The sequence below is a fragment of the Amblyomma maculatum genome, chromosome 3 (assembly GCF_055883805.1).
Source record: "Amblyomma maculatum isolate TAMU_Amacu chromosome 3, ASM5588380v1, whole genome shotgun sequence".
In the NCBI taxonomy this organism is placed as follows: domain Eukaryota; kingdom Metazoa; phylum Arthropoda; class Arachnida; order Ixodida; family Ixodidae; genus Amblyomma; species Amblyomma maculatum.
In genome coordinates this window covers 173,637,792-173,663,510 of record NC_139346.1, presented here as the reverse complement: position 1 = coordinate 173,663,510, position 25,719 = coordinate 173,637,792, and the positions used below count along the sequence as shown (strand labels likewise).

The following is a 25,719-nucleotide window of genomic DNA, read 5'->3' as shown; positions in this document are numbered from 1 at the left end:
ATCCGCGACATGTTCCGAGTCGACATACCTGATCGTGGACAGGGGAAACTGGCCTTCCGCGTCAGTGTGCACATTTAGAGCCTGTTCAAGAAAACATGTTTCGTTACCTTGTAGATACATGGCGTAAGTGAAATTGGGCGAATGTTCCCAATCTCGAGTGATGATTGGATCATCTTGGAAGGTGTTTGGAATAAGCGACTTTGCCATAGCAAGCCGGTGATGTGGTCGATGGTGGGATGGTGAAAGTGTCTTGTATTTATCTCAGTTCATTTGCATGATTCCTAAAAGGTAATTGCTGTTTTGGGCACTCAAAGCTGGGACCACGCAGTCTATCCCCAGGATAGAAGAGCATTCTACAAAAAAGACTTTTCAGGGCCGCCGAAGTATTTAAGTCCGAGACAGTTGAAGCTCTTATACCGTAAGAAACAACCCCAAGTGGAACTCGTAGAAAAGAGAAGAAAATGATGCTCCTATGAAGTAGGCCATTCTAGACCTGCTGGACACGGAGTGCTGGAGGCGCCAGCTGGGCAAGGCAAGTATTGATTATTCAGAAGCTGTGGTACTTCCGGCATTTTTGAAGGACCAAGAAAGAATCATGCCGCACGTAAAGGCATGAAAACTGGACCCATCTAACGTATGATCCAGAGGCTACAACTGCCAGCCTCTGGAATTTCAATGAGATCTTGTGCCCGCCTCACTACCTTGGGGGGAAAAAAAAGGCTATCGCAAATATATCAGTAGTTTAAAAAGACATGTAAAGTTGCAGAGAAGATCTCTGCACACTCGTATATCTCGGCTGTGAGGTTTGCATTGTACAGTATGTGATGAGATGGAACCGGGTCGCGGTCCCAGGAATCGGTTCTAGGAGGAGTGGTCGTTACAGGAAAAAGAAAAAAAGAAAATAGAAACAAATTTCATTGTTTACTTTTATTTGTACAGCACTTTCGTTCCCCTAGTTGTTGAAGAATAAATGGTGATCTACATAGATGCAATCACAGCAGCGATGGGGGCTAGTTGGTTAAACTTTTTGAAAAATTGCTCGTTACAGTATGAAACAGACACCTGAGGAAACGGGACAATGAACTGACGCGCTTGTCCTGTGTACGTTGGCTGTCCTGTTTCCTCATACGTCAGTTACATGTACTGAAGCACGCAGTTTCTCCAAACTACATGGATGTTTTACCATAATTCAGGCTTTGATATTAACAGCTCTGAGAGAAATATTGATGTATGATTAGTTTACATTTATGTGACAATGTTATAACTTGAATGATATGGTTGGTTGGTTCGTGGGGTTTAACGTCCCAAAGCAACTCAGACTATGAGAGACGCCGTAGTGGAGGACTGCGGAAATTTCGACCACCTGGGGTTCTTTAACGTGCACTGACATCGCACAGCACACGGGAGCTTTGCTTTTCGCCCCCATCGAAACAATGATAGAGCCTGTCACGAAGCGCATAAATAAATGCAAGCGAAGAGTAAATGATAATACGCATCTTTAATTATATAGTTATTCCTTCGAATAATTTAGCATATAAATATGCGTCACTTCGGTTTTCTTTCTCTTTTTCTGTAAAAGTGGTCAATGACACCAGATGTGTCAACACGAACATTTGTGCGGACGTGACACTTTTTGGTGCTGACTTCTTTTCGAAACAACTAGAAGTAAACAATATTTCTTCACTAAAATGCCTCTCGGAGATCGCCAACTGCGATATGGTAGGCACTCATTCGTAATTTACAGAGGGAGGGCATCACTCCATATGCGGGATTTAGCCTCACCTGTGGAAATTCTTTTGTATATATGCCACTACATCTTGGCCAATCCCCCCATGGGGGTACGTGCCATGTATCAAGAGGTCAAGAAGAAGAAGAAGAAACTCGCGTGGGGTACGTGCAGGCTGACCCCGCGCCCGATTTCACGTTCGGCGCTCAGAAGAAGCTACGACTCCGCCGCCGTCACCTGTGTCTTACGACATGCATAAAGAGGAGAAGGGCAGCGAGCTGACGGGCAGCAGCCGGTCGTCTCGCAGGAGCGACCGTCACAAGAAGCCGCGCCGCCTCCGCTCGCAGCGCCTGTCTGCTGGCCAGGTTGAGCAAAGGGTCACGGAGCCGCCGCAGGCTAAGAGAGATGACACATCCATGGCCAAGTCCGAGGAAGCACCCACGGCTATCACTCAAGAGGTAATTAAATTGATATATTGGCTAACACACGTTTGCGCGCCCGAGGAACAACGTCAAGCTATGCGTTAGGCATTACGAGCAGAGGGAGGGCTGCTACGCGCACTCTGACGAGCAAGACATTTTACAATCATATGTTTAAATTTTTAGACAAGCGCCCGTCTTATTCACCAAATTTCGCGTCCTTCATAGGAGATGTCACCTTGGGACGTCAAATACCATATACCCTACGTGCTTATCCTGGTTTGGACATATAATGGCTCCTAGTGGGATATTTTGTGTGTTCTTCAGGTTGTGCAAGTCTATGAAAAAATTCCCATAAACTAAATAACACTGCGTAACTTTGTTCAGACGCCAACAACGGCTGATTTCTTTTTAGGGCCTATGTTGAGTCACTTGTTGAAGCTCGCGAAAGTGAAAATGGAGAATAACTACACGTCGTGCAAACTCTCAGGTTCGGCACGTGATGCTTCAGCAACGTCGCCCCTAGCGGCTCGATGTGACCGCTGAGGGCGACCGGCAACAGCTTTTATTCCCCGAGTTTCTGCATGAACAGATGTTTACTTTGTAGTCCGGCTGAATGGGATTTGATAAGGTCTACCATCCATTTGACTTGCGATTACGCGTACACTGATCATCGCGTGTAAACTTCACGGTGAAATTTGAACGAGCTGCAGGAGGTGTGACGCTATCCGCGAAGGCGATCCGCCCTTGAAGAAATTGTCGCGCTCCACAGCTGCTGCTTGTCGCTTTCACCTCTGTCCTCCCGCAAGAAACGTGGGAACTGATGCAGTGACCTCTCTTGTCATTCTAAGCACAGCCAACCGCACCAAAACTTACCGGGACATCCCGAACTCCTCTCGAAAACAAGGAAGCGTGGTATACAAAGAGCCAGTGGTGCTGGCTCATACACAACCAAAGTCATGGCTGTTACCGGCGCCAATGCATCCTCGTGACGCCATGGGTAGCCGATCGTCTCTACAATGTGACCACGTCACCTCGCGATGTCATGAATCACGCGATGCGTTGAAGAAGTGTTTCTCTAGATGACTTCACTTAAGGTTAAAAGTCAAGGTTGTCCGTCAGTTCGAATTTGAAGGCTTGACCTTGAGACTAACTGAAGGTCAAATGCCCACGGAACGACACAAACTCTGCTTTTGTCTTTATCGCTCTAAAATGGAGGTAAAATCCGGGTCTAACTTCACGGGAGACACATGTGCTATCGCATTCCCTCTTATGCGGGTACACTGTTGATTGAGTGGCCTGTATGCGGTTGGTGCATTTGTTCGAACAAACTTTTCCAAGAAATATTTTATTTCTGACTGTCCATCAGTTTTCTCTCTACTTTCCTATTTTTTTTTTCTAACCACTTGTTCGGCTGTGAAAATAACATCCTTTCAAGGCATTGACAAACAGGAGAGAACGAGCATAGTCGGAAAGCTGTTTGATAGATGACCCTTGAAACCGAGAGAACAACGCTGACATGGTAGGACATACGGCTGTATAGTACATCGTATATCATGCCACATATATACGTATATATCTGTTACGAGGACGAACTTTTCAAATTTCTGCAGCCACTGGGGCTTCCGGTGAATAACCTTGACGAAAAAGCGACGACGGGTCTCGAAACGCTGCCGCAAGAAGGGCCTACGCCTTCTGAAGTTCCGGTCGAGGCCCTGAAGTCAAAGCCGTCAACATCCAAGGGGTCCTCCGCGTTTCAGACGCCAATGGCGTCTGAGGAACCCAAGGCAAGACCCAGTGTCGTCCAAGAGGATGCCAAGATGTCTCCTACAAACTTTGGAGTAAGGAACACTTGACGCATTGTTTCGCACCCTGGGAGACTTAACGCAGGATGATGCGATCGAGCATTGGTATTTCGAATGATGCAGATAGTTTTTTTTTATGTGTGTGATTGCCCTGCGTTCACCAGTTTGCCCTTGCGTTTTTGTTTTTCAGCATGCTTAATCAATATTTTGGCCGAGCAAATAAACATTTACCCAATCTGAAATACGAGAAAGTAAGATTCCGGAACTTCCTAGATAAAAGCTGCTGAATGCTCAGCAGTCTTTATTCAAGTGATGAACCACCCAAGAGATCCTTATACCCCATACCACAGAGTACCATGCAAGCAAAGACCCCTCCTCCTTCCTTAACCAAAAACAAAAACTACATTCGACTCAGTTTTCTTTTTTAAATAAAACACCGATACCGATACCATGACACACCATGTTCATAAGGTATGAACTATTTTGACGACAAGGAATTATCAACAAACTTCCGCAGGCAGTGGAACTTCCGCCACATATCTCAGGCGAAGGAACGGCCACGAGTCTTGAAAAATTACTGCCGCAGACAGAGACTGAGCCTTCACAAACTCTGGACCGGGTCCTGGGATCAACGTTGACGGGTCCCGCAGAGATATCTACTTTGCCAGCACGAACGGGGATCGAAGAATCCGAGAAGGCAAGATCCAATGTCGGCGTAGAGAACTCCAAGGTATATTTCATGAATACGTAGCGGCACGTGTACGAGAAACAATTGCTTATTACTACGCACTCTGAGCAACTTTTGTTTATCGGGAATTCGCTCGACGCCAAAAACTTATACTGACTGGTAGAAACAGACGGAAACGCCTGCATACCCGCTGCCAAAATAGCTTGATTTAGCCTTTTGTTTGACTTTTTGTTCCTCAAGTTTGCATCCCCAAAGGCAACGAAACAGTTTATGTACTATGTACAGGGTCGTCCACTCTAATAGGTGAACACGCGAAGAGGTGGTTTTCTTTGAAGCTCCGTTGCATCCATTATAGCCACGCATCGAAGAAAATTTGAGCCGGCATTGAGGGATCCGCAGATGGCGCTTCGCATGGTCTACCACTTAAATTTATTGCTGGGCCCACGGCCTCCGACATCACTCCCGCACACGGGGGGCAGTGATCTCGGAGGTCATGCTTGGCCGGGTCGGACGCAATGACGCTTCGAAGAGGGCGACCACGTTCTCGCGTGTTCGCCCTAATAGACGACCGTGTACATAACGTACTTCTATCAGACGTCCCAGCAAAAGATAACTAAGCTATCAAAAAGGACGGAGGGTCCTCGCACAGCAAAGCCAAATGTGGGCTGCTGAGGTTTGCATTACATAGTGTGAAGTATTTTCTCTTCCTTCAAATTTTATTATCGGAACACTTAAATTCTTGGCTGCAGGATGAAAAAATCAACTTAGAAATTGTTAACCGTTATTAAACACACCTAGCTGACTGAAATGATTACATCGTACCAGTTATATGGCTTTCGCTACAGTACAATACAAATACAGTAAATACAGTACAGGAAAATACAGTATAACAGTTGCATCTTACTTGTACTCATTTATGGGGCTGAAACGTGGAGGCTAACGAAAAGGGTTCTACTTGTTGAGGACAACTCAGAGGGCTATGGAACGAAAAATGGTAAGGGTAACATTGAGATAGGAAACGCCCAGATTGGATCAGAGAACCAACTCTAGTCACTGACATTCTAGTGGAAATCAAGAAGAAATGGGCAAGGGCAGGACATGTAGTGCCAAGAGAGGATAACCGATGGTCGCTTAGGGTAATAAACTGGATTCTAAGGGAAGGAAAGCTTAGCAGGGTTGGCCAGAAAGTTAGGTGGGCGGATAAGGTTTAGAATTTCGCACGGGTCAAGGGAATGCAGCTAGCACAGGACCGGGTTAATTGGAGGAATATGGGAGAGACCTTCGCCCTGCAGCGGGCATAGTCCGGCTGATGAGGAATGAATAATTCACCAACCATCAAAGAAAGCTACCACCTGACAACTGATGGCCGGTATATATCTATCATTCAATGCACACGAAGGGTCCCGTCAGGCGCAGTACTTCAACGAAAAGCGGATGCTGTCCTCTGAGATGCGCCTTGAGGCGCTAGAGCAACGCCGCTTGTCGCGAGAGAACGTTTTAGGTTTTGCAAGTTACCTTTTTGGGGCCATTAAAGTGAAACGCAGTACGTACACGACTCCTGTTCTTGCACAAACATTTCAGCCAACTCTTTTTCAAGAGGACTGCGAAATCTGAACAGACTCTTGATCCTCGACATCATTTAAAAAGTTTGCTAGCGAGCTTTTTAAATATAACTTCTGAGAGCGAAAAAGAAGTAACACACGATTCTTAACAGCCTTCTGACCTGTATTTGGCTAGGACGCTCCGTCATTTTGACTGGCATATCTGGTGAAAGTGACATTATCTTAGCGCCGCTTAAAGGACAGCTCCGGGGCTTTCTTTTTTTTTTTTTTTTAATATAGATTTGCGTGTCCTAATAAAACTTTTGCCGCGTGTTTTCCTCTCTCTCTCTCCCCCTTTCCGCAAAGTTTGGGATGTGCGCTGAATATCACTGAGGATATAGATTTTGAAGTTTGGAATGGCGTCAGTTCGGGTGGCTTATGCAGTTAAAATTGCATTTTCGGCACAATAAACAACACTTCCTAATCTTATTCTTCTAGTTATTTCCCTTTTATAGTCCGGATCTGCGGTTACTACCTGTCCCAAGTAAGCATATTAGCCTAACAACCTCTAGAAAACTTCTGTCTGTTCCTTTCCGAGGCTGCTGAACATTACGTTATTCTTCTGCATATAAATTTTTTGGCCCGGCTTCCTGCTTTTCCTATCTAAGTCATTAATCGTTCGTTGCAGTTCATGCCTTGAGTTACTCAAAAATGCAATGTCCTCAGCGAATCGCATATTACTGATGATAAGATTAGGATGGAGCGCATTTGGCAAGTACTCGCATATTATGACTAGACGCTTACCAGTATCGATAAAGAGGAATGTATATAACATTTGCACCTTACCTGTACTCACCTATGGGGTGGAAACGGAGAGACTAACTAAATGTGATCTACTTAAGTTGAGGACAACCCACGGAGCAATGGATAAGAAAATGGTGGGTGTAACGTTAAGAGATAGGAAGCGTGAAGAGCGGACCAGAGAAAGAACTCGAGCCAATGAGGTTCTAGTGGAAATCAAGAAGAAGAAATGGGCATGGACAGAGCGTGCAGTGTAAATAGAGAATTACTGATGGTCGTTGAGGGTAACAAACTGGATTCCAAGGGACTGAAAACGTAGCAAGAAGTGGCAGAAAGTGGCAGAAAGGGCGAATGATGTTAAGTTCACAGGGGTCAAGTGGATGCAGCTAACACAGGATTGGGTTAATTAGAGTAATTTGAGTGAGGCCTTCACCCTGCAGTGAGGATGATGATGAGGATGAAACATTCCTTTTATCTTATTGCGAAACTATGTTAAGGGTTGTAAAAGAATGTTATAATCGTTTTGTGAACTCGCTCATTTCCAGCCACTATTTGAGTCACTCAGCATACGTAAACGAGTGATTTTTCGATAACTATTGCAATGTCATTGCTGCGTAGAATGGAGCATCTTTTCGGGTAATGAACAATGTTTCGCTTGCTGTTTTGCTGTTACTGCAGGTTTAAAAGTGTTAAACTTGAAATCCTGATAAAGGGTTTTTGTACCGAAGACGAGGGATTTCTGGAAATTTAACGCTATATATTACCTTAAAATGTTTCCAAAGACCAGCCAAAGTGTCCATTAACAGGCAGCCATTCGAGTGCACCGAATGCTAGAGAATAATGTTGTGATTCTCCGGGTAAAAAATTATCATCCGAACTTTCGTCGGCACTACATGGTCAACCAAGCAAGCATGCCGAACGGATTCGTATAGAGACAAAGGGTCTGCCGTCGTCAGAAGATTTGGTGTCTGGCTAAAATCAAGCCATGCCATTGTTTTATTTTGAGTGAGAAATTTTTAACTGCGTTGGCGTTGATTTTTCTAATAAGCATTCTCTTTTAATTGTAGGCAAATCAAGAAAACTTTCTAGGTCTCCCACAAGTCACGGGCGAAGTTGCCAGGGAGGGCGAGCTGTTGTCGCTGGCCGCACTCCTCGTCGTTATTACGGCCGCGGTCCTTGTCATCTTCTTCGTCGTCCAATCGGCCTTAAAGCGGCAAGTGTGTACCACGAAACCATGCCAGTCGTTCGACAAGCTGCTCGGCGAGTCCATTAATGCGTCCATCAACCCGTGCGACAGCTTTGGCAGATACGTCTGCGACGGTTGGCGCACTAGGAACGTCTTCTCAGTGCGGGAGACCATCTTTCAGACAGCGCTCGACGCAACCGTGAGGTCCGTGCAGAACGCGGTCATTCCAGACACGAGCCAGAACGCCGGCGAGCAGACTGCGGCGCTGTTCCTGTCTTGCTGCAAGGCTCAGGGTGACTGGGACATGGACGAGACATCACTGGTGAGGGCGTACCTCACCGAAGCCGGTGTAACGTGGCCCTGGGTTCCCGTCCAGCCGGACGTGCTGGAGACGAGCATGTTTCTTGCTTTTGAGTTGGGCTGGCCTGCGGTCCTCGACTTCGAGTTAGTGCGCGACTCACGCACCAGTACGGTGGTAATAAACCCAGCAAGGAGCTTCACGCAAATTCTCGGGGCGGAGTTACAGCTGTGGGATGAGGGAGCTCTTAAGAAGTACTTCGAAGCTCTTGTCGAGCTTTTTTCGGGAGGAGACGGCACTGCGAACGTGACATTCAGCGATGTACAGGACACCGATCTCCTCATGGAGAAGAGGCTGAGGCGCGCCCTGGTGCGCAATTGGACGAGGCTGAAGGTGAAGAACTTGCACCCCGGCGCCGAGGCATGGACCAATGCCTTCGCTAAGCGGAACATCACGGGTAGCCTTCAGCTTGTGTCGAGCAGCTCCTCGTTCGTAGGCGAGCTGATAGCGCTATGGACGGAGTACGGTGAGGACAGGATGCACCTCTACATTTCCTGGTGCGCCGTACGGTACGTAGCACGGTTCACCAACAATAAATTATTTAGCTACATCGGCCAGAGGCTCAATTCTACTATATCTACCATGAAGGCGTGCCTCCTATTTACCCATGACATGGTAGGAGACGCCGTGTTCGTACCTTACACTGCTCAGGTTTTTCTTCCTGGCGTGCGCGCTGATGTCGCCAAGCTCGTAACATCAGTACGCAAGGCGTTCGCGCAGCGTTTCCAGAAGAATTCTTTGTTCTCCACGGACCTGACCATGATTACCGAATGGGCGTCCGTTAGCGGTGTTTTCGAAACTATCGACTACCGGCTCAAGCGGGACCTGAGCATGCCATTCAAGAGATACCAAGATATGAAGTCGTCGTTCGTGCGTAATTGGCGAAGCCTGTCTACCTTCCGGTACCTGATTGATAAAGAAACCCCCACGCACAACGCTGTCGACGCTATCCTGAAGGATGAATTCTACTCCATTTCAAAGAACTCCAAAGATTTCGTGCTCCTGCCCTTCACGCTGACTTTTCCAATGTATCACATAGACATGTCAGTCGCCATCAAGTACGGCACGTTGGCCACCCTACTGGCACGCGCGTCGGCAGAGATCGTACTGAAGAACTACTCGACGCAAACTTCGACGGGGGAGCGGATAGCCGATGCTCAAGACTGCTTCGCCAGGGACGCCCGGATACTGCCTATGGCACCGCGAGACGATGTCATGCTCGAAGTTGTCGCTCTGGAGGCCGCACTGGATGCGTTCGAGGCGGCTGTAGAAGACGCACGAAAAGGTCGCGATGGTCTTGGCGTCTACTCCGCCGTCGAGGCCTTCTTTCTATCCTGGTGCTTCACGCAGTGTACGGCACCGGCCACTCCACGCTCGGCAGACGTCGACCCGTGCTCGGCACCTTTGCGCCACGTGCAGAGGTTCTCGGACGCCTTCGGCTGTCAGCCGGAGACGTCCCTGAACCCCCTGTACAAATGCAACCTGTTCTAGTGGCGACGTAGGACGTGTCCGTTGATGATTTCCGGTTACTGGCTTTCACAGAGATATATATTTTCCTCGATACTCAGATAGTGCAGGATATTTTCAGAATTTCCAAATGCTTAATTTTGTGTGACTGGGAGCAGTGGAAACTTGAAGTGCCATGTGTATGGGACGTTCTTCAACGCAATCTAAAGTGTTGCGGAGTGAAGGTGCTTGTTGGTGTTGTTCAACGCCGGCCAGTACCGCTTATGAGTAGCCATGGACGAAAGCGGGATGCGGCTCCGCAGAATTTGTATATGTGTGTGTTGCCTCGCTGGGCAATCGCTTGGTAGTTTTCTAGAGAATGAGCAAGCAAGCTTTCTTGTGCTTTCTTTTCGCTGACCTGTTTACCATGGCCACCCGTTTTTTTTTTTTTTTTTTTTTTACGAAACTACATCCAACAAGTTTTCAGCATTAGTGTACATTCTTGTTTGCGTGTCTCGATTGTTACTGTTATACAAGCTGCAACTCTAACTGATAATAGTGAAACATTTTCAGTATAACTATTACGGGGCTACTCTTCAAAGCTTCGAGACCTCGCTTTCGGCCACATTTCTTTCCTTTGGGACCAAGCGGTAAGACGGCGAAGTCACAAGGAAGGTCCTTGGTTGATAGAGAGTGTAATTTTGAGATTCGGTTGATTATACACGTCCTTAACGCATTGTTTTTGTTGCGATCGCGGTTTTTTATATAGCGAATACGGATCCTGATCCCAGTCCTGCCTAGTGTGTTCTTGTTACGTGGTGACTGCGAACTGTGACCCTCATTGTAGGCATGTTACATGTACCATTGAGGTCTCTGAGCATGGATATCGGGACACAAAATAAGTTGACGTGGCGGCAATCCTGCAGAAGTGCTGAATTTAAGTTTTACTGGGAGAACATTTCAATAAACCTGTTGTTGATTGTGAAGTGAATTTTCTCTTATAGGATGTGGTGGACGTAATATTGGTGATCAAATTATTTTTCATAGTATATGGCGGGCTACTCACCCGTCTGAGATTCCTATAAAAGTACTCTGTCAGGTATTCCGGGCGAGGTCCAGCAGTCAAAGTCCACGGTTCCTGAGGACATCTCGGCTTTGACAGCTTAGCGATGTCCCAAGAGTGCAAGGAAACTTACTCAGGATCTGTCCAAGAAAACATCCCGTCTCCTGAATACGCTTATGGGCACACATTTCGGCATTTGTTCGGTTTAGTTTGTTACTTTATATGGTTTTTGGAAATTGCGGAATTTAAGAGAGATATTTTAAGCTAGCATCCTTAACGCTACCTCGGTGTGCAATATTTGCGAAGTGGAGCAATTAATACAGTAATTGCTACAAGTGACAGTATTGGACGCTGGGACCGGCTTTGCGGAAGGATAGCTCTCTTGTTTAGCTTAATCATTCTTAAAGACGGCGGGATTTAATCGGGCGCTAGCTAGAAATAACGAAAGAATGCTGCAAGACATTGCGTTGAGATGAGGAAAGAATGCTGTCGTCAATTCGCTGTGAGGCGGGTTCTGCCAGCCTTGCGTGTGTGTATGTTTTTCTCTATGTAACCGTTACAACTACATAAGTGGAAGCGTCGTAACATCTATTATACAAAGGGACTCTCCAAAGCTCCCAGATTTCGCATTCAGCCGATCTGCTTTAGTTTGTGAAAATGCAGGGCGAAGTGCGGGGCCACAAGCCCTGTGGTAGATAGCAGCTGGGATTTCTGGACTCTCATAGTGTGTTTGCGCGGCCAAAATGTAATGACCTTGTTTGTTTTTTGGATGCTTTGTTTTTTCCAACGCGCTATAAGCCAGTCCATTACGCTGGCAACTCTGCTGAGCGTACTATTAATCCTACGAGGTCACGAAAACTGTCATGTTTATTGCAGGACATCAGTTATCTTTTTTACTTATGACGCTGAGACTTCATTTATTTAGGCATTTATTTTTATTTATTTCAGCATTTATTTAGGGTCTAGAACTGGCTTAACATTGACAGAGAGCTCTACACAGCAACTGCCACAGGTGCAGCCGCTGCGGGCTCTGCCGCTGGTTGAGGAGCGGCTTCAGCTGGGGCGTCCTGTGCCTCTGGAACAGCTTCGGTGGCACCTGGAAGAGGGTTATCAAATGTGAGTTCCCTGACCACATCACCACCAAATTTAGCGTTCGGGTGAACCTCGAAGGAGCAATAGAATACGCAGATAAATAGGGCGATGGCTGAATTGAAATGCTCAGTTAAAGGTGGTGGTGAATTGTTAGCTTAAGTGGAAATTTCTAAACGTAACGTGCTTCCGCAATGCCACCAGGACAGTGGTTCTACATAATGCTTTCCCTACTGCTGAGTATAACCGTTTCTCTTACCCCTGAAACATGTCAGAATAGGAACTTAACGGTCACACATAACCCGCAGGGAATTGGCGGTAAAAGGGAAATGTTGATTTCTGTGATGGGTTGAAATGACTTCTTTCAAAAGGGTCGCATAATTTAGCGAAAATAGAAATACACCTTATTAATTTGCAGGCTGTCAATTATTGATGTTAAATGATAAACTTGAAGAAAGTTAAGTATACTTCAGTAATTGGAATCGAGCTGGAGCGTGAACTAAATGATTAAATCATTATCAGAAAGTGGCAGGCAGTTGCTTTAGTAATTCTTATGACCTTTGGCTTTTCTAGAGTGGCAACTTGGCGAGCAATTTTTATATTGCAGTGGCGATTGAGAAATCTAAATCGCGAGTGTTATCGAACGTGCAATGAAAAATGCAACCGAATGAATTCCGCGAGTTGTGGTTTCTCAGATGACGAAAGCAGACGCAGCTACTCTCACATGATCTTTACTTTTGGATACATCACTAACACTCCTGCGGGAATATCCTCAGTCGGTTGAGTTGCACTGAACCTGATACGTGTGTTTAGGCACGATGTGGATCTCCTTTAATTAAGGGTTACTGGCTAGTCTCCTTAGCAAGCACTTTGGTTCGATCCAGTTTGTTCATATGCACGGTTGATTCTGAAGACGGTTTTCGTATTCCGTCTTTGCATTTGTCTTTTTCGCGCCGTATTTAGGATCAGCCATGACTTCTCAGACGAAGGAAAGAAAGAAAGGAGCCATACTAGCTTGACACCTGAGGCAGTGTTCTAGAGAAGCTTGTCACTGCTGCGGCACGCTCGGAAAAATAGTGCTTCTGAAAGTGTGGTTACGCCATCTGCCGGCCAGTTCTTTCACCTTCAACTGATTTAAGTTGTCTATCCAATAGACTCAGTAAGTGTAAGGAGGCTGACTAAGTATATTAGGCACTATTTCAAGAGTTACTGATTTTCGGGCTTGATGGTGCGTCAAAGGGCGTTGATTGGCTTATTTGCTCGATCTTTTTCCCGCAGGGCGTGTTATTAAAGCCCTAACAAGCTACTTTGATGAGGCCAAAATGGGGACACAGAAAGTGGACGCGACATCTGAGGCTATTGTTGTTGTGGCTGTAGGAAGAAGCCTATAAATAAATAAATCAGTAAAAGAAAATGCACGGGTCTGCTACTGGCTCTGTAGCTGAGCCACCTCCGCTGTCTCGTGCGGACAGAAGAAACATAGAGAAGAAAAAGGATAGGGAGAGAAAGACGCGCGCCGCAGCAACAGCCGCCGTTCACCACCGAAGCAGAAGCAGTGGCGGGTGCAATGACCACCTACAGCAGATAAAATTCAGTGGCAGCCTAGCCCCCGCCGCAAGCGGCGGTGACCTACCTGTCCCAGCCCAATCAGGGCCAGGATCAGCCACCTTTCACCACCTCCCATCTGAGGCCACGAATCTTATCGCAGTATAGTAGTAGACTTTCCCTTTAAAAAACTGATTTATTTATAGGAAGGGAAAGTCGCGGTAACTGTCTCACTTGTTTTCTGTGGACAGCTCAACCGCGCCGTAAGGGAAGGGAGGAAGGTGGGAGTGAAAGTGGAAAGAGAGAAAGAGAAGCCGTAGTGGAGGGCTACGGACTAATTTCGACCACCTGGGGATCTTTAACGTGCGCTGACATCGCACAGCACACGGACGCCTCTTCGTTTCGCCTCCATCGAAACGCAGCCGCCGAGGTCGGGTTAGACTTTCCCTTACGGCGCGGGTCAGGTGTCTACAGAGAGTGTGACATATACTGTGCCTTTCCTCTCCTGTAAACCAATTACTAATGCGAACACGTTAGTAAGCTGCGCAAAAAAAAAAAAGAATAATTACTGATGATCGTGATCAATAATAATAATAACAAAATAATAGTAAATAATGAGGATGATAATAGTGGCAGTGGTAAATAAAAGTAAAATAATACAAAAATAGCAATCGAAAATAAATGAAACATAAAATAATAATAATTAAGAAATAAAAGTAAAATAATTTAAAATAAGAAATAAACAGATCACAAAGTAAAAAAATCAAAAAGTACAAAAATATCGCGGCAGCGGTAATGCTTTCGCATTGCAACGACTTCTAATTTTTTTTTAATACATGCAGATTCAATTTGTAGATATCAGTTTTTCTGAATTCTACCACTCACTTCAGGCAATGCTCATTTTAAAACAGGCCTGCCTGGCACTCGGCCGCTATAGCCCCATCATCCGCCGGACTCTACGCACTGCAGGGCGAAAGCCTCTCCCATATGTCTCCAATTAACTCGGCCATTTGCTAGCTGCATCCACTTGACCACTGCGAACTTCCTAATCTCTTCCTCCCAACTAGTTTTCTGCCGCCGCCTGGAACACTTTCGTTTCCTTCCATGGAATCTAATTTGTCATCCTCAACGATTATCGGTTATCCTCTTTGATCATTAAATGTGCTGCCCACGCCTATTTCTTCTTTTTGATTTCAACTACAATGTCAATAACTCGAGTTACTTCCTTGACCTACTCTGCACGCTTTCTGGCTCTTAAACTTGCACGGCGCCACTACCACTTTCCGTTCCATAGGTCTCTGTGTTGCCTCTACTTATGTAGAACCCTTTTCGTTAGCCTCCACGTTTCAAGGCAATAGAGTGCAGGTAAGGTGCAACTGTTATATACTTTCCACTTGGGTGATACCGGTAAGCTGCGAGTCATAATTGCAAGTACTTGCCAGATGCGCTTCATCCCACTCTTATTCTCCTAGTTATTTCCCTCTCATCGTCCGGATCTTCGATTGCTACCTGTCCTCTAAGTAGATATATTCGCCTATTACTTCCAGTGCTTCGCTACCAAACGTAAACTGCTGTTCATTTCCGAGGCTGTTGAACATTACCTTAGCCTTCTGCATAATTTTTAGGCCTAACGTGTTGTTTTTTTAGGTCATTAATCATTCTTCGCAATTCATAAACTGAGTCACTTAGCAAGGCAGTGCCATCAGCGAATCGCAGATTACTGAGGTATTCACCATCATCGCTTATCTGTACCTACTCCCATTCCAAGTCCATGAATACTTTCTCTCAGAAAGCTGTTAATAGAGCCGGTGAGATCATGTCGGCGGCAGCTTTTCGATGGAGGCGAAAAGCAAGGCGTCCGTGTGCTGTGCGATGTCAGTGCACGTTAAAGAACCCCAGGTGGTCGAAATTTCCGGAGTCCTCCACTACGGCGTCTCTCATAGCCTGAGTTGCTTTGGGACGTTAAACCCCATCAACCAACCAACCAACCAACCTTTCTTTATGGGAATTTCTTTGTTTTCTTTCTGGGAGAGCATCCACTTGAAAACTAACTTCCTTGTCGTCCTGTAAAACATTCTCTCGCAGCGTGTTCCTCGTGGGAAGGAAAATAAAAAAAATTACTTCGGCCGAGGTCGGGTGATTAGGGAGTAAGATGCAATGTTTCGTAGCATAAGACGGCCGCATGTGGGATTGTCACCTCTGCTGAGTGAACCAGTGCATTGTGATGGAGAAGAAAGAAGATTTTCAGAAGCACGCAGAAACTCTCGTGTGCAGGTTGCTGTGAATGAAGGTCAACACTATGCCTTCACTGACAGCAACATGTTCTATTTATGCGGACGTCCCGCCGGGGTGGCGCAGTGTTTGCGGCGCTCGACTACTGTTCCCAAGGATGCGGGATTGAATCCTGGCCTCGGCGGCCGCTTTTCGTTGGAGGCGAAAAGCAAGGCGCCCGTGTGCTGTGCGATGTCAGTGCACGTTAAAGAACCCCAGGTGGTCGAAATTTCCGGAGTCCTCCACTACGGCGTCTCTCATAGCCTGAGTTGCTTTGGGACGTTAAACCCCATCAACCAACCAACCAACCAACCTTTCTTTATGGGAATTTCTTTGTTTTCTTTCTGGGAGAGCATCCACTTGAAAACTAACTTCCTTGTCGTCCTGTAAAACATTCTCTCGCAGCGTGTTCCTCGTGGGAAGGAAAATAAAAATTACTTCGGGCGAGGTCGGGTGATTAGGGAGTAAGATGCAATGTTTCGTAGCATAAGACGGCCGCATGTGGGATTGTCACCTCTGCTGAGTGAACCAGTGCATTGTGATGGAGAAGAAAGAAGATTTTCAGAAGCACGCAGAAACTCTCGTGTGCAGGTTGCTGTGAATGAAGGTCAACACTATGCCTTCACTGACAGCAACATGTTCTATTTATGCGGACGTCCCGCCGGGGTGGCGCAGTGTTTGCGGCGCTCGACTACTGTTCCCAAGGATGCGGGATTGAATCCTGGCCTCGGCGGCCGCTTTTCGTTGGAGGCGAAAAGCAAGGCGCCCGTGTGCTGTGCGATGTCAGTGCACGTTAAAGAACCCCAGGTGGTCGAAATTTCCGGAGTCCTCCACTACGGCGTCTCTCATAGCCTGAGTTGCTTTGGGACGTTAAACCCCATCAACCAACCAACCAACCAACCTTTCTTTATGGGAATTTCTTTGTTTTCTTTCTGGGAGAGCATCCACTTGAAAACTAACTTCCTTGTCGTCCTGTAAAACATTCTCTCGCAGCGTGTTCCTCGTGGGAAGGAAAGTAAAAAAAATTACTTCGGGCGAGGTCGGGTGATTAGGGAGTAAGATGCAATGTTTCGTAGCATAAGACGGCCGCATGTGGGATTGTCACCTCTGCTGAGTGAACCAGTGCATTGTGATGGAGAAGAAAGAAGATTTTCAGAAGCACGCAGAAACTCTCGTGTGCAGGTTGCTGTGAATGAAGGTCAACACTATGCCTTCACTGACAGCAACATGTTCTATTTATGCGGACGTCCCGCCGGGGTGGCGCAGTGTTTGCGGCGCTCGACTACTGTTCCCAAGGATGCGGGATTGAATCCTGGCCTCGGCGGCCGCTTTTCGTTGGAGGCGAAAAGCAAGGCGCCCGTGTGCTGTGCGATGTCAGTGCACGTTAAAGAACCCCAGGTGGTCGAAATTTCCGGAGTCCTCCACTACGGCGTCTCTCATAGCCTGAGTTGCTTTGGGACGTTAAACCCCATCAACCAACCAACCAACCAACCTTTCTTTATGGGAATTTCTTTGTTTTCTTTCTGGGAGAGCATCCACTTGAAAACTAACTTCCTTGTCGTCCTGTAAAACATTCTCTCGCAGCGTGTTCCTCGTGGGAAGGAAAGTAAAAAAAATTACTTCGGGCGAGGTCGGGTGATTAGGGAGTAAGATGCAATGTTTCGTAGCATAAGACGGCCGCATGTGGGATTGTCACCTCTGCTGAGTGAACCAGTGCATTGTGATGGAGAAGAAAGAAGATTTTCAGAAGCACGCAGAAACTCTCGTGTGCAGGTTGCTGTGAATGAAGGTCAACACTATGCCTTCACTGACAGCAACATGTTCTATTTATGCGGACGTCCCGCCGGAGTGGCGCAGTGTTTGCGGCGCTCGACTACTGTTCCCAAGGATGCGGGATTGAATCCTGGCCTCGGCGGCCGCTTTTCGTTGGAGGCGAAAAGCAAGGCGCCCGTGTGCTGTGCGATGTCAGTGCACGTTAAAGAACCCCAGGTGGTCGAAATTTCCGGAGTCCTCCACTACGGCGTCTCTCATAGCCTGAGTTGCTTTGGGACGTTAAACCCCATCAACCAACCAACCAACCAACCTTTCTTTATGGGAATTTCTTTGTTTTCTTTCTGGGAGAGCATCCACTTGAAAACTAACTTCCTTGTCGTCCTGTAAAACATTCTCTCGCAGCGTGTTCCTCGTGGGAAGGAAAATAAAAAAAATTACTTCGGGCGAGGTCGGGTGATTAGGGAGTAAGATGCAATGTTTCGTAGCATAAGACGGCCGCATGTGGGATTGTCACCTCTGCTGAGTGAACCAGTGCATTGTGATGGAGAAGAAAGAAGATTTTCAGAAGCACGCAGAAACTCTCGTGTGCAGGTTGCTGTGAATGAAGGTCAACACTATGCCTTCACTGACAGCAACATGTTCTATTTATGCGGACGTCCCGCCGGGGTGGCGCAGTGTTTGCGGCGCTCGACTACTGTTCCCAAGGATGCGGGATTGAATCCTGGCCTCGGCGGCCGCTTTTCGTTGGAGGCGAAAAGCAAGGCGCCCGTGTGCTGTGCGATGTCAGTGCACGTTAAAGAACCCCAGGTGGTCGAAATTTCCGGAGTCCTCCACTACGGCGTCTCTCATAGCCTGAGTTGCTTTGGGACGTTAAACCCCATCAACCAACCAACCAACCAACCTTTCTTTATGGGAATTTCTTTGTTTTCTTTCTGGGAGAGCATCCACTTGAAAACTAACTTCCTTGTCGTCCTGTAAAACATTCTCTCGCAGCGTGTTCCTCGTGGGAAGGAAAATAAAAAAAATTACTTCGGGCGAGGTCGGGTGATTAGGGAGTAAGATGCAATGTTTCGTAGCATAAGACGGCCGCATGTGGGATTGTCACCTCTGCTGAGTGAACCAGTGCATTGTGATGGAGAAGAAAGAAGATTTTCAGAAGCACGCAGAAACTCTCGTGTGCAGGTTGCTGTGAATGAAGGTCAACACTATGCCTTCACTGACAGCAACATGTTCTATTTATGCGGACGTCCCGCCGGGGTGGCGCAGTGTTTGCGGCGCTCGACTACTGTTCCCAAGGATGCGGGATTGAATCCTGGCCTCGGCGGCCGCTTTTCGTTGGAGGCGAAAAGCAAGGCGCCCGTGTGCTGTGCGATGTCAGTGCACGTTAAAGAACCCCAGGTGGTCGAAATTTCCGGAGTCCTCCACTACGGCGTCTCTCATAGCCTGAGTTGCTTTGGGACGTTAAACCCCATCAACCAACCAACCAACCAACCTTTCTTTATGGGAATTTCTTTGTTTTCTTTCTGGGAGAGCATCCACTTGAAAACTAACTTCCTTGTCGTCCTGTAAAACATTCTCTCGCAGCGTGTTCCTCGTGGGAAGGAAAATAAAAAAAATTACTTCGGGCGAGGTCGGGTGATTAGGGAGTAAGATGCAATGTTTCGTAGCATAAGACGGCCGCATGTGGGATTGTCACCTCTGCTGAGTGAACCAGTGCATTGTGATGGAGAAGAAAGAAGATTTTCAGAAGCACGCAGAAACTCTCGTGTGCAGGTTGCTGTGAATGAAGGTCAACACTATGCCTTCACTGACAGCAACATGTTCTATTTATGCGGACGTCCCGCCGGGGTGGCGCAGTGTTTGCGGCGCTCGACTACTGTTCCCAAGGATGCGGGATTGAATCCTGGCCTCGGCGGCCGCTTTTCGTTGGAGGCGAAAAGCAAGGCGCCCGTGTGCTGTGCGATGTCAGTGCACGTTAAAGAACCCCAGGTGGTCGAAATTTTCTCCACTACGGCGTCTCTCATAGTCCTCTGACTCCTTCTCCAAATACATCATAACCGACTCGCGAGGGGCTTGTCGGAACGTCCAGCAAGGGTGGACTGCTCCCCTAGCTTACCGCATATACCACAATTGCAGTCGAGATTCGGATCCCGCGTACCGATCTCTCGTTTGGGCTCCAAGTCACCAAGGTCTCCAAGGGAACGAGGCAGCCGACGCCGCCGCCTGCGCGCTCTCTCTCCGGGCATTTCCCACGGGACCCGACGCAGACCAGGTTTTTGGTTTCAGCCCAGTTTACAAATTTAAAGAATTATGTGAATACTACAGATCTACGCACCAAACTCTTCCCACCCCGTGCAAAGGGCTGGGGAAGGCTAACGAGCGGGTGCTCCTGCGCCTGCTCACCACATACAATGTTGTGCCCGGCTACTCTAAAACATTTCGATCCGCAATTCGACGGGCTGCGCTCGCACTGTGGGGAGGTGTCTGACACCTACCACATGGTGTGGGCCTGCCAGAAAACCCCATCTTTGCCGTCTATCCCCAACCCCACTCGAGAGAACTGGGAGGCGACCCTGTCCGGCTGCTGCACCCTAGAGGCCCAAAAGGTCTTAACGCAGCGCGCCCGGGCTGCGGCAAACGCCAATGGAGTGCCTGTCTAGGCATCCCACCTAGTGTATATACCTCTATGTATTATAATAAATGTTTTCATCACCGCCACCTCTGATAGTCTGAGTCGCTTTGGGACGTTAAACCCCACAAACCAAACAAACCAAACCATTAATTCGACAGTTATTAACCGGTAAGCGAGCGCTAGAGCCCCCGCTCTCGTCGCAATATCTGGTAGACCATCCAGAGACAATCGGCCACTACACTCTTGGTTGTCTAGTCTTTCTTAAGTGACAAAAAATTCTGCATAATTTAATCATGTAATTTAGTCACAGCTTGGAAATTATTGCTATATATACTGCCATTAGCTCGGCATGAAACCTTTTGCATGGCAATCTTAAATATCTTTATGGATGCTGTCATCATTAGTTTGATGCCCTTGGGGTATTCTATTGTGCCGTATAGAACAAAATTTTTATATTCCGCTAAAATAGATAGATTCCGCCCATTTTGGTCCTCTAGTGTGCGCCATTTTTAAAGTTATGGCACTGATAATACATAATACAAACTTTATGAATGCCCTTCGTGCACACTTATTTCGCAATGATGACTGCGAGCTGTCCACTGAATCAAATGATTTCTCGTAATCGATGAATGCTATATATAGGGGCTGCTTATATTAATTCCAGGACAGAATTGTTACTCGTATAAGGGACTTCGCCTCGCGTAAAGCATGTATGAATTTGGAACCAACCGCTACGGTACACGCTTGTGCGAAAAGGCTTGTGACAATAACTTCAGGTGCCTAAATCCAAGCTTCTTCATATACCCGGGCCAGCCTAGATCCACATTACCTCTTGTAATTTAACTCTCACTCTTGAACTCCTGATAACCTTGACATGGACACTCCTCATGGACACAGATGGTACCTTTATGAATCACAAATCTTAAAAATCAAGGATTTCAGGCTTGCAAAATTTTGATAATGAACTCGAAGCAATAACATTTGGCCTAGTGTTGAACGGCGCTTGGAAGAAATCTGAGAAAGCTGAGAAGGTACTAGATAGCCATACGTTTGATGGAATGCGGAGTGTATAAGAGATTATAGATGACTGAAAGCGGTCTGGTAGTAACCTGACAATCACTGCTCTCACAACTGGGTGAATTGGAAATGCGACGCAGCTACATTTATGCTCATAGCGTCTCGTGAAAACAAAGAGTGCTTAATAACCGACACCACGAATTTGTCTCTTTATAAGTAAACCGGCGAGCATTGTTCAATTTGTCAGGGCTAAATAAAATTTTGCCGGCTGCTGAGAGCATGGACAGAGTCCCGTCCATGGGAAAGAATAAGTCCTTTAAATAAATTGATAGAGGGTAAGAGCGTCGCTAGGCAGCTACTTTTTCTTGTCCTCATAGAATTGTTGGCACATATGACGATTTAGAAGAGTGAACCCTCTATGAGCTGCAGGCAGCCTCTACCGCCTCCTGTCGCGCCAGCATGCTCTGTTCGCGGATCATTGTACTTAGTGGCCCGATTCACGCTATACTTCTGATTGATGCGCCAAGCAGTCACTGGCCTAAAAGAGCCTATTTAATAACAAGAATGAAAATTGTATTCACGTAATAAAATGAGAGAAAGTGAAGGATGAAGATGAATATTTCTGAAATAATGCTTAGGCAGTGTTCTACAAGCCCAGCTATTTGAGATACCGAAAAATCGGCACTTATACTGTGAATGTGTTGAATCGCATTCTCTATTGATTTGTGTGGCACCGTGGAGAAACAGCAGAGGGCAGGGACACAACCAATAGCGCGGTTAGCGCACGCTGGCTGAAGTAGGCCTGTACCTATGTATTACCACGTTATAAAAACAATGCATTTACTTTAACTGAAAACAAAGTTTTTGTAAGGTATAAAAAAGAACCAACATTTTAAACACAGGTGTCGCCCTCACTGGCAGATTGCGAAAGCAAACTGCAGTGCGTCGACATGGTTTTCTGGGCGCCGAGCCCTTTCACTTCAAGACGAGGATCGCGGTGTTCATTGCATGTAGACATGACAGTTTTGAGTTAAAGGGTGCAAAATATTTCTAAATGCGAAATTTTACAGGCAATAAATGCGCAATTCGCTTGCGGGAGATTATCAACTCAGCAGAAAGAGCCACAAAAACCAAATTTCAAACTGTATCTGAGCTCGTTGACATATAGCTTGAATGGCGTCAACGAGAGAATAGACACAAACACGTGCGTTGTGCTTCGTCTTTCATGTGTTTGCGTCTACTCTCGCGCTGACGCTTTAAGCCGAGTATCGCGAGGGATAAAATTTGATTGAGATGCTCCGTAGGGTCTTTTTAAGTTGTAAACGGGTTGGTTCTGTATATATACGCTACCGGGGTCACAGCCGGCGACTGCGATGGGTAGGCATTGGTTGGCAGCCGCGCTGAAGTGCTGCCCCTCGGGGCAGTCGAGCTTGAAGCCGAAGAACTGTAGGCAGAGCGAGTACTTAGAGCAGTCATCCGGATCTGGCACCTTGAGAGCCAGGCCGGGCACGCCAGGCGCCGGACAGTCGGGCGCCGCCGATAGAAACGAGGCGAAGCTGAATGACGTGACGACGGCCACACAGGCGGCCTGTATCACCATAACGACGATGATGACCTTCATGGTTGAATGAATCGGTATTCTGCGAATATTTACCAGATAGCGACGGTTAAGACACAGATGTAGGTTTTTAGTGTTAAGGGCCAATCGAACAGTTTAGGAACAGCTAGCTCTCCGATGTTTATGGATGCAAGGCCAGTCGGGGTGATGCGGATGAATATGCTTTCATTTTACTGGCTGAAGACTGACTTGGCCGCAAAGCGTCAAGAGTCCAGTACTTGATGCACACAAAAAGGACGTGGCATGAAGCTAATGCCAGTTATATTTGTACTACTTGTTTTGGTATTTCATGCAAGAAATAGGTTGTTTTAATTGAGACTGCACGCAAGTAAAAGATGATAAGGATAGTTATGGTTTGATCTGAATCTTGGTCAAATTGCACCGTGGCTTATGTGCCTTGTGCGCACAAGACGATGACACGAATGTTAAGGCGATCTTCAGTGCATCTTAGCGAAAGAGCGTCAAGACATGTTCTTGGTCCTCAAAAGTTTCTTGTTTTTCTTGACGTTGTTGTGAGTTTTGGGGTCATATATGCATTACTACGAATACTGTTAAAAAAAAAAAAAGGGAAATAGGTTCCATTCCTCTAGCTTAGTCGTTCCCAAGACAGCTGTGAGCAGTGACTGCCGTCTTTCCATTCTGTAGCATTTTCACTGTGTACTGCCTGACTGAGTGAAAGTGCATTTTGGGCTGTTTCGCGCATGCGCAGTAACCTCCACCAACGGAACGAGTATAAGTACTCGTCTGGGCTGCTTGTGGCTGTCACCCGAGGGTGGCAGCGAAAGTGGTTTGAAATATTTCTTCGCTGAATAGCTGTTGTACTACTGCGTCGATTTAATCAACCTTCGGAAACAGAATGTCAAACGAGAAAAAGGGAGACCTCGTTTATACACAACTTTGGGACAGTTCCGCTTTTACTCTGACCCGAGATATAAACTTCCGCGCAGAAAAATATCCTGGTACCCGTGGAAGAATACACTGAAAAACGCGGGTCCATTTTTGCTACGGTAGGCACGGACTGTTGGAAAACAGCGGCTCATGGACAACAACATTTTCGACATGCCGGCAGCAGACATTTATCCGCACTTCCTCCTTACCTTGTTTGTGCGTGCTTGGTGCGCTGGCGATGCTGCTTGCTATCTGAGACCGCTTGCCGGTGAAGCAACGCCCTTATAAGAGCGACGTCCGTGTCTGGAGGGATTATAAACAGTTGCCCACCTTCGGACGGCCCCTTATCTCTTGATTGGTGCAATTGGCAGAACTCATTTCCCTCAGAGAAGAAAAAAAAAAAAGGTGGTAGAAAAATGAAAGATGGGGGCACGTTCTCAGACGGCTAGTCATCTTTATGGTTCCACTGTTAGTGCTCTGCGCAGCGCAAGTAGTCCTGACGTCATGTCCTGCTTGACATCCAGTTTGCGATGCGTGCAACTAACTTACATTGCACCACATATATTATGTTGAGGCATGAAAAGGAAAGAAAAATAAAGAGCCTCTGCCCGTGCCACAAAGTATAACGGGCTTTACATTGCACCACAGGTAGCATTTTTCTGAAGGCCGGTTACATGCTTGGCAAAGAACTAATTTTCCTTGCCAAGGATGCCAAGAGGAACACATTGGCCGCCATTTTTTCAGTGACGCAGAGAGTGCTTGGAGTCTATCTGCGGGATTAAAAGATTTCCGGGCTTCGTGCCTGTGAGACCGGCCAGTTTTTGGCGAATACGCAAGGTTTGACCCTGCCAGAGATAACGTATACTACACCAGCCTCCCTTTCAAGTGTTATCTCGCGTGCAGCACCAGGCGTAACATCACGTGCGCATCTCATGTGCCCTTCGAGTCTGCCGTTGTGTGAAGATGAGAAACGATGAAGGCAAAGCGTGTTCTAATTACAGAAAATTGGGGTAGCCTTATCAAATAGGTCGTCGCTAACCGAATCGGAAAAATTCAACAGACAGCCTAGTATTATTTATTTATTTATTTATATATTTATTTATTAGTATCCCAACAAAGCACGAATAACGTATTGATCATGATCACTTGTGGTATGGCCAGTGCAACGATATAACCACATAAGAGGGCAACCGTAAACATTTTTGGCACTCCTGAAATTTCTCTGTAGAGTCCGGAACATTGCTTCACAATGACACCTGACAACATGTTAAGGCACTCGATTATTGTTCTTAGATATGAAAGTATGAAAATAATTACGACGTGGTTTTAATTGTTATCACTGTTGTTTTTCATCCGGCATCGCGCGCCGCAAAATAAAAGAGATGAAAATAAATTTTCCTGTTTTTTTTTTTTTGCTTTCTCAGGTTAGGTCTTCAATAGCATCTTTAACCTAAAGTGCACTCAACATGGGTTTAATTCGTTCCATCCCAGCTTGCTTCAATATCAATCACACCTCTAGCAAAAATTTGAAATGCAAATTGAGCAGAAAAGATTTTTGCCCACCTTACCATTTTAAACGAGGTCTAAATGACGCGCGCCCAACCAGTGTTGACCGAAATTTAATGAATTGAAAAGGTTCTTTTATTTTAAGAGTGCAACTCTAAAGTGGCGTTTTATAAAGTCGAACACCTTTCATGAGTTACGCGCAACGTGCTTGGTCACCCTGTTATACGGGACATGTTTATATGAATGTAAATTGAAGAATTCAGGAAATTCAGTAATTAAAACATTCAGTTCCTCCTGACAAGAGGACAAATTTAATCTTCCCAAAGTAAAATAGTTACGGTTGCGTG

General features: G+C 46.5%; 2 protein-coding genes across 2 annotated transcripts; one reads left to right on the top strand and one right to left on the bottom strand.

Annotated features, from left to right (window-relative positions):
• Window positions 1-1,934: 1,934 nt before the first annotated feature.
• On the top strand, window positions 1,935-10,418 carry LOC146196977 (uncharacterized). Its single transcript, XM_084597103.1, has 4 exons — window positions 1,935-2,184; window positions 3,759-3,986; window positions 4,468-4,680; window positions 8,048-10,418. Exons 1-4 carry the CDS (start codon window positions 1,978-1,980, stop codon window positions 10,013-10,015), a joined length of 2,616 nt encoding a protein of 871 aa, XP_084453229.1. The 5' UTR covers window positions 1,935-1,977; the 3' UTR covers window positions 10,016-10,418.
• Window positions 10,419-11,945: 1,527 nt separating this feature from the next.
• LOC146196976 (uncharacterized) lies at window positions 11,946-24,235 on the bottom strand. Its single transcript, XM_084596425.1, has 3 exons — window positions 24,076-24,235; window positions 22,711-23,000; window positions 11,946-12,129 (listed from the first exon to the last, which is right to left on the bottom strand). Exons 2-3 carry the CDS (start codon window positions 22,979-22,981, stop codon window positions 12,026-12,028), a joined length of 375 nt encoding a protein of 124 aa, XP_084452551.1. The 5' UTR covers window positions 22,982-23,000; window positions 24,076-24,235; the 3' UTR covers window positions 11,946-12,025.
• Between the last annotated feature and the right edge of the window lie 1,484 nt (window positions 24,236-25,719).